The sequence below is a fragment of the Asparagus officinalis genome, chromosome 2, assembly GCF_001876935.1.
Source record: "Asparagus officinalis chromosome 2, Aspof.V1, whole genome shotgun sequence".
NCBI lineage: Eukaryota > Viridiplantae > Streptophyta > Magnoliopsida > Asparagales > Asparagaceae > Asparagus > Asparagus officinalis.
Window position 1 is genome coordinate 42460958 of NC_033795.1, and position 14429 is coordinate 42475386.

General features: G+C 37.8%; 1 protein-coding gene and 1 pseudogene across 1 annotated transcript; both read left to right on the forward strand.

The window, feature by feature from the left end:
- LOC109830714 lies at nt 3-3950 on the forward strand (annotated as a pseudogene).
- On the forward strand, nt 8139-13271 carry LOC109830716 (cell division cycle 20.2, cofactor of APC complex-like). The gene is made up of 3 exons (XM_020398079.1): nt 8139-10080; nt 12922-13036; nt 13149-13271. Exon 1 carries the CDS (start codon nt 8511-8513, stop codon nt 9912-9914), a length of 1404 nt encoding a protein of 467 aa, XP_020253668.1. The 5' UTR covers nt 8139-8510; the 3' UTR covers nt 9915-10080; nt 12922-13036; nt 13149-13271.

Sequence of the window (14429 nt, forward strand, 5' to 3'; positions counted from 1 at the left end):
CGATCCGATGTATTTGATCCGAATCCAACCTGTAATCTCAGATATCCGGCGAACGTAAATGGTTACAGATCATATGCGGATTGGTCCGTTTATACCGACAAATAGATAGAACCTCACATGTCATCATTCCGTCAAAACGGCTGAATGTAGGTAGGGCTAACTGCAGATAGATCCCTCGTAGTATCGCTGTTTTGAATTTACTACCGCTAGCTCTGGTTTTAGTTCTTGCGAATAGGCACCCTAGGTGCAAGTGTTTCGACCCTTCATCAGAGCGTAAAAGAAAACAAAAATTACCCTCAGGGGCCCGTCTGCAAAAATAAAACTAGAGGGATGAAGTAAGTTCAAGAGTCGAAACAACGCAAGGATACTAGGGGAACTCATATGGATAAATCCCATTATTAAACATGAGTCTGACATATACAGAGATCGACCCGAAATGACTCGACTCAATCGCTGTCATTGCCATTCTATCTGAATCTTTCACTTACCTACCGATCCCAAACTTAGGCCTCCCGTTGCTTTTTTTAGCCTGCAGCACTCTCAACAGAAGCCAAATCTAATTTTAAGCAAAACAGAAGCCGACTTCTCTCACTCTTCTCTCGCTTAAAGCATCAATATCTATGCTCCTGCTATAAAACGTGGTTGTATCTTATCTCTGAGCTCACCTCATTGATCTCTAAAACACCAAAAAAAAAAAAATGGATGAGAATGGTCAGTCTGTGAGACTGCAGATCGTCGACGAAACGAGTGAAAGCAGCGGTAAGAGAGTCACGGACAGCTGGGTGTCGACTGTGTTCGAGCCTCAGAGCGAGCAGTATCGAATCGACACTATGCGCTGCGCCGAAAACTCTGTGGAGGCTCCAGAGAAGAAACTGACTCTGTTTGCTCTTCGCCTTGCGATTCTTGAAAAGTCTGCGAGCGGGATTGGAGCTCTCGGGTTCATCTGGGCAACTGTCGTCCTCCTCGGTGGATTTGCCATCGCTCTTGATACGAAAGATTTCTGGTTTATTACTGTGATTCTGTTGATTGAAGGGAACAGGATTTTCAGCAGAAGTCATGAGCTTGAGTGGCAGCATCAGGCAACTTGGTCTATTACTGAGGCTGGCAGGTTGGACTTAGAAGCGTATTGCATCAAATTAAATACCGAGCTGTTCATATTTGAATTTGGCTGAAATCGTTGAATTCGAACCTGAAATTTCCTTTTTCTGAATTTGTCCAAATTCAAATTAAGCTACATTTATCTAATTAATATTATATAGCTTCGTGCATTAGGCTTCCCCACTTTCATTGGCAAAAGAGTGTGGTTTTTGAAATAGGATTTAGATTCATAATTAAAAAAATATTATTTATGGTACAAACATGTACATTGGATATTTAGTTAATAAATAAAATTTAGTCTCTAAAATTAGCATAGAATCTAAACTAAAATAGAAATATTCAGAGAATCCAGACATAATATGCGTGTTATAACAGTAGATATAAGGAATCAAATATTACTCTAAACTAAAATATAATGTCTAAATGCTGATATCTGATTCTTGATTTCAGTTAAATGACATCTCAACCCAAATCTGAACGAACAATAATTGAATTATTTGATAATTACTCGACCAACTTCCATCTCTACTTCCAGGTCCAGCTTTCGTGCAATCAAGACCAGCTCTCAATTCATGATCAAGGTTATCAAATTCATATTCAGACCATCATCATCTGCCACCATCTCCGATGACGTCAGAAGAGTCGTTTCAACTCGAAGCACAATTGCCGATTCTCCAACTAGGCGATATTGGAGCTCAGATGACGTTCCTCTTCTGCCCTACGCCAGCTGGATGTTTCTGTCAAGAAACATCAGCAAAGTACTCTACTGGCTTCAGATACTCTCGGCCTGCGCCTGTGTGTCGCTGTCACTAATGAGGCTGAGCCTCCAGGACTACGGTAACATTGAGAGAGACGACAGAGACAGAAAAAATCTCAAGTCGGCGCTCAACATATTCTATGGCCTTGCTCTTGCCGAGGCCTTGTTATTTCTTATTGAAAAAATTTACTGGGAATGGAAAGTCAGCTTTCAGAGTTTGCTGGATGAAGTGAACAATGAGTGCGATTTCGGTCCATCAGGAATGGTATCAATAAGACGCTTCTTCTATGACTCGTACTCGAGATGTGTCAACGGGAGCATCTTTGACGGACTGAAAATGGACTTAGTCTCGTTTGCAGAAGAACTTCTTTCTTCAAGTTCCAGAGATGAACAACTAATTGGCGTACGAATTCTTCATAAATTCGTGACTAACCACCGGTTTGCTGATGAGACCCTTCGAAAGATTGGCACTTCGACTGCAGTCATGGAGAGACTGATTGAGATGCTGAACTGGAAGAACCCAACTGAAGAGGAAATACGCAAGTCTGCAGCAGTGATTGTATCGAAACTCGCAGGAAAGAAGCAGAACGCTCTTCGTGTCGCTGGGATTCCAGGAGCGATGGAATCAATCTCATCCCTACTCTTCACAGGCCGAAGCTCACCCTCAAAGCCTGATGAAATAAGCAATAGAAGCATCATAGTCGATCAGGTTGCTGACTATGAGTCCTCAGCATTCAATCTCTTAGGTCTGCTTATACTGAAGAAGCTCGCAAATGATCATGATAACTGTGGCAAGATTGGGAACACAAGAGGCTTACTCACCAAAATCATCGATTTCACTAGCATTAATGGGAGATTGTGCAGGACGAACTGATCACTTCAAGTAGTAAAGATGCTAGCGAGCACCACAGGCAACACAGGGAGAGTATTAAGACAGGAGATATCAGAGATTGTTTTTACAGTCAGCAACATAAGAGAAATCTTACGGTACGCAGAGAATCATATAATGCTGCAGAAGCTGGGGATCGAAGTTCTGACGAGTTTGGCGATGGACGAGGAGGCAAGAGAGAGGATCGGGGCTACAGGAGGGATGATCAAAGAGCTTCTCAGGTTATTTTTCAGAGAGGGTTGTGATACACAGCAACAGATTGAGCTGAGAACAGAAGCAGGGGAGGCGTTGGCGATGCTGGCATTGGAGAATGAACGAAACTGCGAAAGAATTCTGAAGGGAGAGCGGGTCATCGATAGGCTCGTAGCTTGTCTAGCTGATCCTACAGTAAGAATCAGTTCTATCAGGATCTTGAAGAATCTGTGCGCTTTCAATGGAACTGAATTTGTTTCTCGGTTGCGTGGAGTTGCGGATGCTCTTCCTACTGTGAGATACTCTCACTCCTTGGATTTTGCTTTTTTCTTTTTGGTTAATATCACTTAAACACCCCGGAATTTTAGGGGGGATTTTTGCACACGTTGTTACCCATTAACGGTCAAATGATCGAAGTGCGAGTTTTTAAAAAACAACCCCCAAATTTCAGTTCTTATTTTTTGCAGGTGCTGAATGCGATCATGGTCGAGGAGATGAAGCTGTTGGAGGTTTCGCTCGGGCTTGCTGTCCAAATCTTCAACGTCATAAGCTATGAAGAATACATGAAAGAACTTGAGAAGTCAGGAATTCGAGAGGATCAGTTTGCGGAGAGACTGGTGAAACTGCTGAACACGTACAGTTACCCTTCAATAAAAGTTCCCAGAATCAGGAGGTTTCTGATCGAGCTTGCGATCTGGTTGATGAGATCTGACGAGGAGAAGTACGTGACATCTTTCAAGAGCTTCGGGTTGGAAGCTGAGCTTGAAAATGTTGCAGAAACAATGTCGGAGCTCGAATGCTTCAATGTTTTCTCTGGAAGTGTAGGGTTGAGTCGGCACAATAGAGCTCTGAGCTCTCTGGTTGAGGCTGCGCTAGAGTGGGTACGTGAAGGCTAAAAATTACCCGCCAAAATACTTGTGTATAAAAAGATTTGTTAGATGAGAGTATTGGTTTGTGGTACCAAATTCTATTAATCTGTTCATTGATATGTTGTTTTAATGAAAAGTTATTTCATTCAAATATTCACATTATTCAATTAATAATTATTTTATGATAAAATATTTCATTAAAATGTATTTTTTTTCTATCACATTATTTTTTTCTAACACATATGATGGGTTTGATCCTATGGAGAAGTGATCTCACGTGACATTATTTTACCATACATGAATCTGCCCTTGCTCCCAAGTGTGCATCCTTTGTGTAATTTTCTCTACCAAGCTTCTGCAATTAGTGATGGATAGTCTTTTAGTCATCATTGGAATACCAAAATACTTATAAGTAAGATAAGTAACTTATAAGTATGTTGCCAAGCATACTCTTACGCCTAGTTTGATACGCGAGAATGAAGTCAAGTGAGAATGGAAAGAATGTAGGAATAGAATGGAATAGACGTGAGAATGGAATCCACATTCTCATTCTCATGTTTGGACGCGTTTAAATAATAAAACGGGAATGACAATCTAATTTTTATTCTCACGTTTGGTATCATTTATTCACAAGTGAGAATAAAATTTAGTTTTCTAATAATGCCCTTAAAAAAACACAAAATTTAAAAAAAATTAAAAATATTTTAAAAATGACTAAATAATTTATTTTTTAGAAAAATAAGTTTTATAGAAATAATATTTTTTTCTTAGAGAAATAAATTTTCATGTAATAGTTATATTTTGGCACACCTTTTCGGCAACAATTTCGGACTTTTGGCTTACAAATTGAAAAATAATTTTCATAGAAATTATTTTTAATTATAAATAATTATAATTTCACTTTTCTAACTTCTAGTGCTACATCTCTATTATTTGTACGAGCAACTAATGTTACTAACTTCATTGTACGTTAGTGAAGAAAAGAATGCCTTATAAGAGATATTGCATATATTGGACACTCTTCACAACATCTCCTGATAAAAGAAATTTTGAGATTTCATGTTCGGGGGGAAAATAAAGGGAAAAAGTGCAATTTATCATCCATATGTCAAAATTAATATAAACGATAGTATCTATAGTGTAAAATTTTATATGCATAAACTATCACATTCGACAAATTATTAGAAATATCCAAATTCTAATCAAAATATCCATTAAATAGTACAAGCAAAATAATTGGACAACCATCAAAGTATCAAAATATTAAGTTTTGAAATTGTAAATGATAAACTAGTTTGTCACTCCAAAGTATATCTAGTTTATTAGAAGATATTGGAACTAAGGCAAGGTCCGCGTTAATATACTTCTTAGGAACGAATGAACGATATCAGAGATTTATTAAAAAAAATAATATCACAATATATTGGAACTATGGCAAGGTCAGTGATATAAATTTACTTAGGACGATGTTTGTATATTGGAACTTGGGCAAGTTATATTCATGCTTATATTTATTTATATATTTGTACTAGTAGCGAAGATAAGTTAATTTTTTATAAAAACAATTTTTATAAGGGAATTTATATCTATTTGTATCTTTTAAGGAGGGTATAATTAGAATTTATTTGATTATTTTTATTCATACTTAAGTGGGAATATCAATTCCTTGTTAAATGATTGGGAATGACCATTCCCACATAAAGTGAGAATTGATAAGAAGTGGGAATTTCAATTCTAACATCTAAAAATACATCGTGTTTGGTACGTGGGAAAAAAGAGTTGGAATTGCATTTCATTCTCGCTCATTCCCGCGTACCAAACGAGCCTTAGTGTTCCGGAGAAAGGATAGACAACTTTTATTATGTTATTTATATTACAATTATCTTTTGGTTTATGATGCTAAACAACTGTTAACATTGTTATGTTGTTGCAGACTTGTGTTAAAACTTCGTTTCATTTTTATTAAATTTGACTTTCTTCTAGTTTTGAAGATTTCAGGGTGTCGAATGATGTGTTTGGGAAGGATCATACAAGGAGTGTTGCTTCCGCACTCCAAAAACGATTTTTTTTTTACTAAATTTTTATTTCATTTTATCTTAAGGGTAAATTTGTACTTTTTTTAAACAATCTTCTCCTTCACTGCTCCATACCCAATATTCAGCTGATGGAGAAGATAAAAATAAATTGCAAGATTTTAAAATTTCTGATTGCTAAATTACAAATTTTCTAATTGTTGAATTTGAAAATAGTGTATTCAGATTATAGTAAATAGATTGTCTAAAGTAGTTTAAAAGAAAAAACAAAAGAAAGAATTATAAAATTCGCAGCATCAACACCGATCGCGAATTCAGACACGAGCAAAGGAGTCCTTCTGTTGTTGCCGCAACCACTCCGTGGTGTCGATGATCACGAATCAGATGCGAATAAAGGAGTTCATCTGTGTTGTCTAATCATCACATCAAGAAAGGAGTCCCAAAGGTGAATATCAAAATGAGAATATCTATTTTTCTGCTAAGGTAACTATTTATTTTGTGGATTAACATTCGCAACAGAGACAAAAGATTAAAATCAAAGGTGGCACTAGGGGCACACCCCTAACCATAGCTCAAATCACACCCCCTCTCTCATATGCTGCAGTGCACCGGGCCCCACATGAGATTTTAAAATTTTAAAATCCCATGTGGGGCCCGATGTACTGTAGCATATGAGAGAGGGGGTGTGGTTTGGGATGTGGTTGGGGGTGTGCCCCTATCATTTTTCTAAAATCTAATAAGGACAGGTGAAGTAAAGAGTGACAGAATGATGATGCATGTATGCAATCTCCTCATTAAACTTGTTGCATAGCATTGAATACTTTATTCAATCTTAAACTTAAATTTAAGTATTTGTTTTGCAACTCATAAAAAACAGTACGAAAATCAACCCTGACCTAGTTTTACTCTAAAGCAGTTTTGAATTAAATGAGAGGGAGAGCCCTACAGACAACCAGAGTGAAAGGATGTTTTTTTTTCGTTTAAGGAAAACTAGATCAATTCTCGACCAGTTTCTTTTCTAAATTGAATCTTTCTTAAAATGGGGCCACAACTAATACTAGCCCCATTTGAGAGATTGCTAGACACACCCCAATTAGAACATATAGACCTTTGGACATTACGTTTAATGAAAACTTAATAAAATTTTCAAGTGGTAACTTAACAAATTTACTTGAGTCTACACAAATTAATCTGAAATATATTGGATTAAACTTAGAGCCAAAGTTATTGGTTATATTAGGACGGAATCATGTTAGGATCGAACCGATACAAGCCAATATATGTTTCTCGAAGTAAATCCCCTTATCTTCAAAATATCAATTTACTTGACTTTTGGGGTTCTCATGAAATCCCCTTCAACTTTCAACATTTAAAAAAAGGAGGGGAAAAAAAAAAAAATCCTAGAATCAATATTCACATGTGCGGATAAATTTACATAGGGGGTTATTTTTGACAGTGAAAAATTAAGGGTCATTGATTTTGCTAATTCTTGTTAACCTGCTACGTGAAAATTTATTAAGAATCAAATAAATTATTCATAAAAGAAAAAGAATGAGAATTTACCAATTTTTTATGCATCCTATACTTCTTATGTTTAAGCAATTTTTATCACATGTAAACATGACCAAACAAACGAATCACGTTAAAAAGAGAAAAAATTAAAAATCTACATAAATACTTATATAATATTGAATATGTACATATTTTAAAGCATTTGCGTCTAGGTCCTAAGAACGTCTAGGTGAGCATCTCCAACAGCCTCCCTATCTCATGTTCTAGACTAAATATAAGGAGTAGGAGGGGGGAAAGTTGCTCAGGCTTCCTATGTTGGAGACTAAATATAGAGAATATGATTTGATATTCCAAATCAAGGATAATAAAGTGACTCTCTATATTTAGTCTCAACATAGGGAGCATTGTTGGAGCAACTTTCCCCCTCCTACTCCCTATATTTAGTTATTTAGTCAATGACATGAGATACGTAGCTATTTGGAGAGTATTGTTGGAGCACTTACTCATTATTTGACTCCCTATTTTTTAGGATGAGAGATTTACTCCTCAAATATAGAGAAAACCTAATATCACTCTTGGAGATGCTCAATCTATTCTCAAGACCAAACTCCATCAACAAAGCCCACGGGAACTACGGGTCGGATCCGAACCGGGTTGGCCCGAAAGTTTCCTGATTCTAGCATCACGCGGGAAAAATTTCCCATTCTCAAACCGCCTTTTCTTAGTTGCGTACAATTAACGCTCTGCCTCCTTTTTATATAAATATCCACTTGATTACCCCCCAAAATATCAATCTTAAATCACCTCTCGCATTCGTTCTTCTTCTCTCTGTGATCGATCGATCAAGAACAAGAAGAAGAAGGAATCCGATCTCTCTCACTCTCGAGCACTCAACGATCGATCAATCGAATCGCTGTGATCTCTTTTTCTTTCTAATTTACTTAAAAATTGTTTCTTTTAACTGCTCGCTAACGCTTTCTTTGTTGCAGGAAGAAATTCTAGGGTTTCCACTGCTAATTAGTTTATTTATTGGTTTTTCTTTTAAAAGTTTGCTGCTTTCTAACACTTTCTTTGTTGCAGACAAGCGGACGAGAATTCTAGGGTTTCAATTCTTCCTAGCTTGTTATTTTCCCCTTTTATACGTATTCTGTTAATTTACAATGGATGCAGGGTCTTCCTCTACTGTTAGAGGCCGATCAAGAATTGGGTACCGCTCTCTTCATCCTTTCCTGCCCATCAACGGAAACCCTCGTCCTTACCGACACAATGCTGAGAGGTACATCCCGAATCGGTCTGCTATGGATTTCGGTTTCGCCCGTTATCAGCTTACTCAGTCAGCACCAGACAAGGAGGGGGAAAATGCAGCGACAGAATCAACTTCTCCGTCGTCGAAAGATGCATACCGGAAATGTCTCGCAAAGGCTCTCGGGGTGGACAGAACCCGCATCCTCGCCTTCAGGAACAAACCACCACTGAAGACTCCTCCTTATGCTGAACAGTACTCTCCTCCTCCTCCAATGAAGCATCGAAAGCGGCAGAGGTCCATCCCTCTGAAACCAGAGAGGACCTTGGATCTACCCGGCTTCTTGGATGATTTCTATCTCAATTTGTTGGACTGGGGGAGCAAGGGTGTCCTTTCAATCGCCCTTGAGGATACGGTTTACTTGTGGAGCAACGCAAACGGGGGATCTACATCAGAGCTGGTAACTGTGGATCAAGAGAGTGGGCCCGTGACGAGTGTCTGCTGGGCTCCGGACGGGGAGCGTATCGCTGTTGGGTTGACATCTTCTGACATCCAGCTGTGGGATTCTCAGTCGAATCGCTTGCTGAGGACTCTGCGAAGAGCCCACGAATCCAGAGTCCTCTCTCTTTGTTGGAACGGAAGCATCCTGACATCTGGTGGGGAAGACGGGAAGATTGTCAACCGTGACGTGAGAACTCGATCACAAGTCATCCAGCGATATCAAGGGCATCAAGGAGAAGTCTGCGGTCTGAAATGGTCGAGCTCTGGGGAACAGCTTGCAAGTGGAGGCAATGACAGATTGATCTACATATGGAACCTCTCGATGTCCTCATCAAGGCCTCAGAATCAGAACCAGTGGCTCCACCGGTTTGAAGACCATACATCAGCCGTGAAGGCCCTTGCTTGGTGTCCATTCCAGAGAAATCTGCTCGCATCTGGCGGAGGCGACAATGACCGTTGCATTAAGTTCTGGAATACAAGTACCGGAGCTCGTTTAAATTCTGTCCACACTGACTCTCAAGTGTGCTCTCTTCTCTGGAACAAGAATGGCAGGGAATTGTTAAGTTCTCACGGGTTTACAGACAATCACCTGGCTCTCTGGAAATACCCGTCAATGACTAAGATGGCGGAGCTTACTGGTCACACCTCTCGAGTTCTACATATGGCTCCGAGCCCAGATGGGTCCATGGTAGCATCTGCAGCAGCTGATGAATCACTGAGATTTTGGAGAGTATTTGGAGATCATGATACGCCGAAGCCTGCAGCCAATCCCACAGGTTCTGAGGCTTCTGGTAATTTCAGCAGATATTTTATCAGGTAGATGTCGAGAGGAAAAGCTGGGCTGAGCCGTAAACCTGAAAACTTAGCCTGGTTGTGATAAGTTTGAGGAGAGATTGTACAATTCTCACGTCCTGCAGTTAACTCCTGGGAGATGAAACAATGAGATGTATAGATCGATATGCTTTTGGACATTACATTGTAAAAAGGTAAATATCAATAAAAATGATTTATTTTTCTTTTGAAGCTTGACTTTTGAAATTTGAACTTACAGTCTAAGATCAAATTTTAATATATAGTCTATTTTCTGTCTTTATATCATCTTGTCTATTTGTTGTATCAATATTTATATTCCTTGTCTTTCACTCACTCACACACACACACACACACATTTCTTGTTATACAGATTCTTAGAGCTTTCTGTTTTTCATAGTAGTCGATTAAACTGCATATTAGTATTCAATAATCCAATGTTAGTCATTATTTGACACTTGATAGTTGCCATTATGGATATTCCTGTTTATAGTCGTGATAATGGACTGTCCTGTATATAGCTATTCTCACTTCACACCTTACAACAACAGTCTCATGATTTACATTACTGCACATTGTTTGCTAATATGTTCTTGCATAAGCTATTGTAGACATATACTATTCTAAACTAGACAACATCCATAGAAATTTTAATTGGCTTTGATAATGAACCTTGCCTCTTTCTGGTGGTCACCTTTTTAGTTGCTGGAACTGGCTCAGTCACTATTTTAGCTGCACCCGACTTGGTCACTTTCTGATGGTTCTCCTTAATCTTTCACCTTGGAACCCTTAAATCTATTTCCCAAAGAACATGGCTTCTTCCAGCACCCGTTACCATATTGTAGCATACGCTATCCGAGAAAATGATATTTATAACAATATGAAGTCAAGTTTCCACTCTATGTTCATCTTATAAGTGCGGTTAGCATGAGTTAATTTGCTTTCAGATGGTCAATCTGCTTCTTTAGGATTACTAGGAAGAAAGAGGACACGGAAGGAGAAAAGAGAACTAATTTTTTCTATAAAATTTTCTTTTATTTTTCCTGAGAAACGTGAAACTGAATAAATGAGAAGTCAAGTCACGATCATCGGGGTATTACATCTCCTTTATTAACCTACCTATTTTTGGATATGAATCTCTTCCTCAGGCTTTCACTTGGTGAAGGTGAACGTTGAGAGGAAGCTTTCTGCACAGATATCGTAAACATTGTTTGAATTTGAGAAGGATAAACAAACAATATGTAACTGAGCTCATTTGCAGGGCAGTTCTTGAGCATATTTGTACCTGCTGAAATAACTCTTGTCAGGATCTGAAATCACAACTGTTATTACACGCGGTATTGCCCTTGTTTATCCCATGGTCTTAAGGTTAATATCTTAAGAAAAAAAAGGAAGAAAGCTCTAGATTCATGCTTGGAGCTTTATTGGAATGCAAATACTGAAACTTACGTAGCAAATAAAGGCTTTTTCGTGGTGGGCAGTGAATGTGATTGTAAGTGCATGCGTCAAAGTTTATAAGTAACTTTAGAAAAATATATGTAACTTTAGAATTTTTGCAAAATATGTGTAACTTTAGAAAATTTAAAAAGATGTAAAATGTTTTCCAAAAAAATTAATCTTATTATTAATCACTTAGATACAATTTGCAAGTTTCAGAGAAATTAAAAAAAAAGAGAAATAAATTCTATTTTATTATTAATTACTAAGAATTACAACATTTTGAAAATTATCACATGACAACAGTATGAGTACATCTCAACTAGGTTGTTTACCTATCCATCTATATTAATATAATTTGCAACTCTTCTAAAAACAATTTATTACAGATTTGCGAAAATTTTCTATTCTTTTTTGACTATCATCAACTCTTCAAGTCTTTCTTCAAGAGTAGCTACCCGTTCAATGCCTTAGCATCTCTTTCCAGACCTCCACCAATATTGTAAGCACATAACCTTCTGTAAATTAGACGGATCCAGTGATATTTTGTGGCTATCAATCAGCTGTTTTGATACTCTGAAGGCTCATTTTGAAGCTCTGATAGAAACCTGCACAGGTAACAAACGGCCGGGCTAGGCCAACCGACCCGGGCCAACCGGATAGTCTTCACACCCGACCAAAATCTATCTCATGACGGGCTGGGATGGGTTCTGAAGAAAACAACCGGGTCTGGCCTGGCCTGCTGGGCCATTTTCTAGCCTGGGCCGGGTACCAGGCAGCCTGCTTTTCAGATAGGCCTTTGAATGCCATACAACTTAAGGACCTTTTTGACATTTTAGCTACCAAATTTATGTTTAATCAGTTTTTTGTAAATAATCCAAGGGGCAATAGTTGCTCTGTGGATTGATTGGTGTTTAGGACAGATTTGGCCTTAACCTTAAAAATACTGGCTCGGTTTATCTCCAATGTATATTTTGTAGAGAGTACTTCCATCCTTCACTTATATATGTATCCATAACAAGTGCCAACCTCAATTTGGCCATCCTTGTTATTGGTAATTTAGCAACTGTATCACCACGCAACCAAGTGACCTTTTTACTGCATCTGTACATTATGGACTTTCTTTTGGTTACATACAATGAAGAATGGAAAAGGGAAATAAATTTACAATTGAGTTCTCTAGTTTTGGCAATCACAACTTTCTTAGCGGTGAAGAACTATGAAGAACTCATACTTCCCTTGTGAAGCTGTGGATGTCTGACATTAGTCATGTGTATCTGACATGACATTCTTGCCATTCATTTTTTGTTTTGCGTATTACATTTAGAATTTATTTTGTTATGTCGTCCAAAATCTTCCTCTTGTCGGCATCTCTCTGTTTGATGCTTCTTTAAAAATAGTAGAGAAGGTCACTTGCTTAGTATCATGTCTTGGGGTTAAAGCCACTTGCTACTGAGCACATCACAGGATTAGATGTTCTAAAACCATAATAGTTCGACAATACTGCTCATTACTTACCATTTCATGTATACTGCATTGGCTTTTAGACTTTACGTGGTTTCCAATTGTGGCATCTGCAGCTGAAGATGAAACACTGAGATTGTGGAGAGTATTTGACGTTCGTGGTACTCCAAAGCCTGCAGCCAAGATGAGATATTCCGAGCATTTTGGAAATTTCAGCACATATTTTATTAGGTAAGACGTTGAGGGAAGAACTCTGGAAGGGGATTGATCTTGATCTCATACTTGTCAGAGAGTAAGTTGTACAGAGCCGTGTACTGAAGACTCTTGTTTGGTTTTGATATAGGGGTGAGATGGAACAATTATGGCCTCATGCAGTACCAGGAGAGAAATGAAACACTGATACGTATAATGTAAGTATCAATACAAAGGATTTATATTCATTAAATAAGGTTTTAGTAGTCTAGTTTATGCGACTGTGTGATATTGTTTAGTTGTTTCCTGTACTTCATGAGTTAATCATTTATGTTAGTACTTAAGAGTCATATTTTGTGTTATTTGCTTTTACAGTTTCATTGATTCTTAGAGCTTTCATTGCTTCATAAATTTGAATAAAATGCACTTGGTAAATTGATTTGTAAACTTTAGATGATAGTTAATACTTGATAGTTATTAGTACGAAATTTTTTGTTTGTGATCAGGTTCATAGTTAGGTTTCTGGTTATATTAAAGAAGAGCATATTTGATTTAGTGCCTAGATATTCGTTGAGTTATTTTTATGTGAGCATAGTTGAGTTACCATCCGATGTTTGTTAAGGTCTGCAGCTGGCTTGCTTCTCATTAGAGACGGAACGTCGGGTTAACTAGACCCGAGCTCAATGCTTGGTCAGTACTTCGGCCATCCTTAGCCCCTCAATTAGTTTTTTTTTAAAGATTTGGGGTTCTAGTTAAATTTAAATAAGATTTGGCGTGGATTTAGTTTCCATATTTAAGGACCTCTCTTCATACATTTTGTGTGTCACGATAAGAAGACAAGAGCATGGTCCTAAATCCATAGCTGTTTTCTACAAGCCTACAGCTTCGGTGCTCCATAAAGATTTGTTGGAGCACCGGTGGCATATCTATAAATAATTTCCTTAAAAATAGCTCTCATATTTTTAGGTGGATAGATTTGGCGGTTAGGAGGTGTTCCACACCTAAATTGTAATTAACTATAGGTAAAAAGGTTATTTTAGGAAATACAATTTAGAAGAAAAACAGAATTTATGATTAGTTAGAATTCTTCAATTCACGTTATAATTTTTTACCGTCTTATCAAGTCACGCTCCGCACTTTCCTGTAGAAAAAAAAAACTATTTTGGAGAAGATGACGCTCACGCCGCTCTGCACTCGATCGCCGTCTCCAAAAAATCTCTTGAAGGCCATGAAAGGTAAGTCTTTTTCATTTTTAAAAAATGTTAATTATATAATATGATCTATTGTCTTTAGTGTTGGGACAAACGAATATTAGGCGCCTGACATATAGTTGCAGCAACTTATGCTTAAATTTTTTAATTATTTAGTTTGATGTAGTCGCTTTCGTTGCTTTCGTTGTAGATGTAGTAGCTTTCATAACAGCAACTTTCGG

What these genes read in the sequence shown, in the direction of transcription:
- LOC109830716 (XM_020398079.1), top strand. Translation starts at nt 8,511, where the DNA reads ATGGATGCAGGGTCTTCCTCTACTGTTAGAGGCCGATCAAGAATTGGG.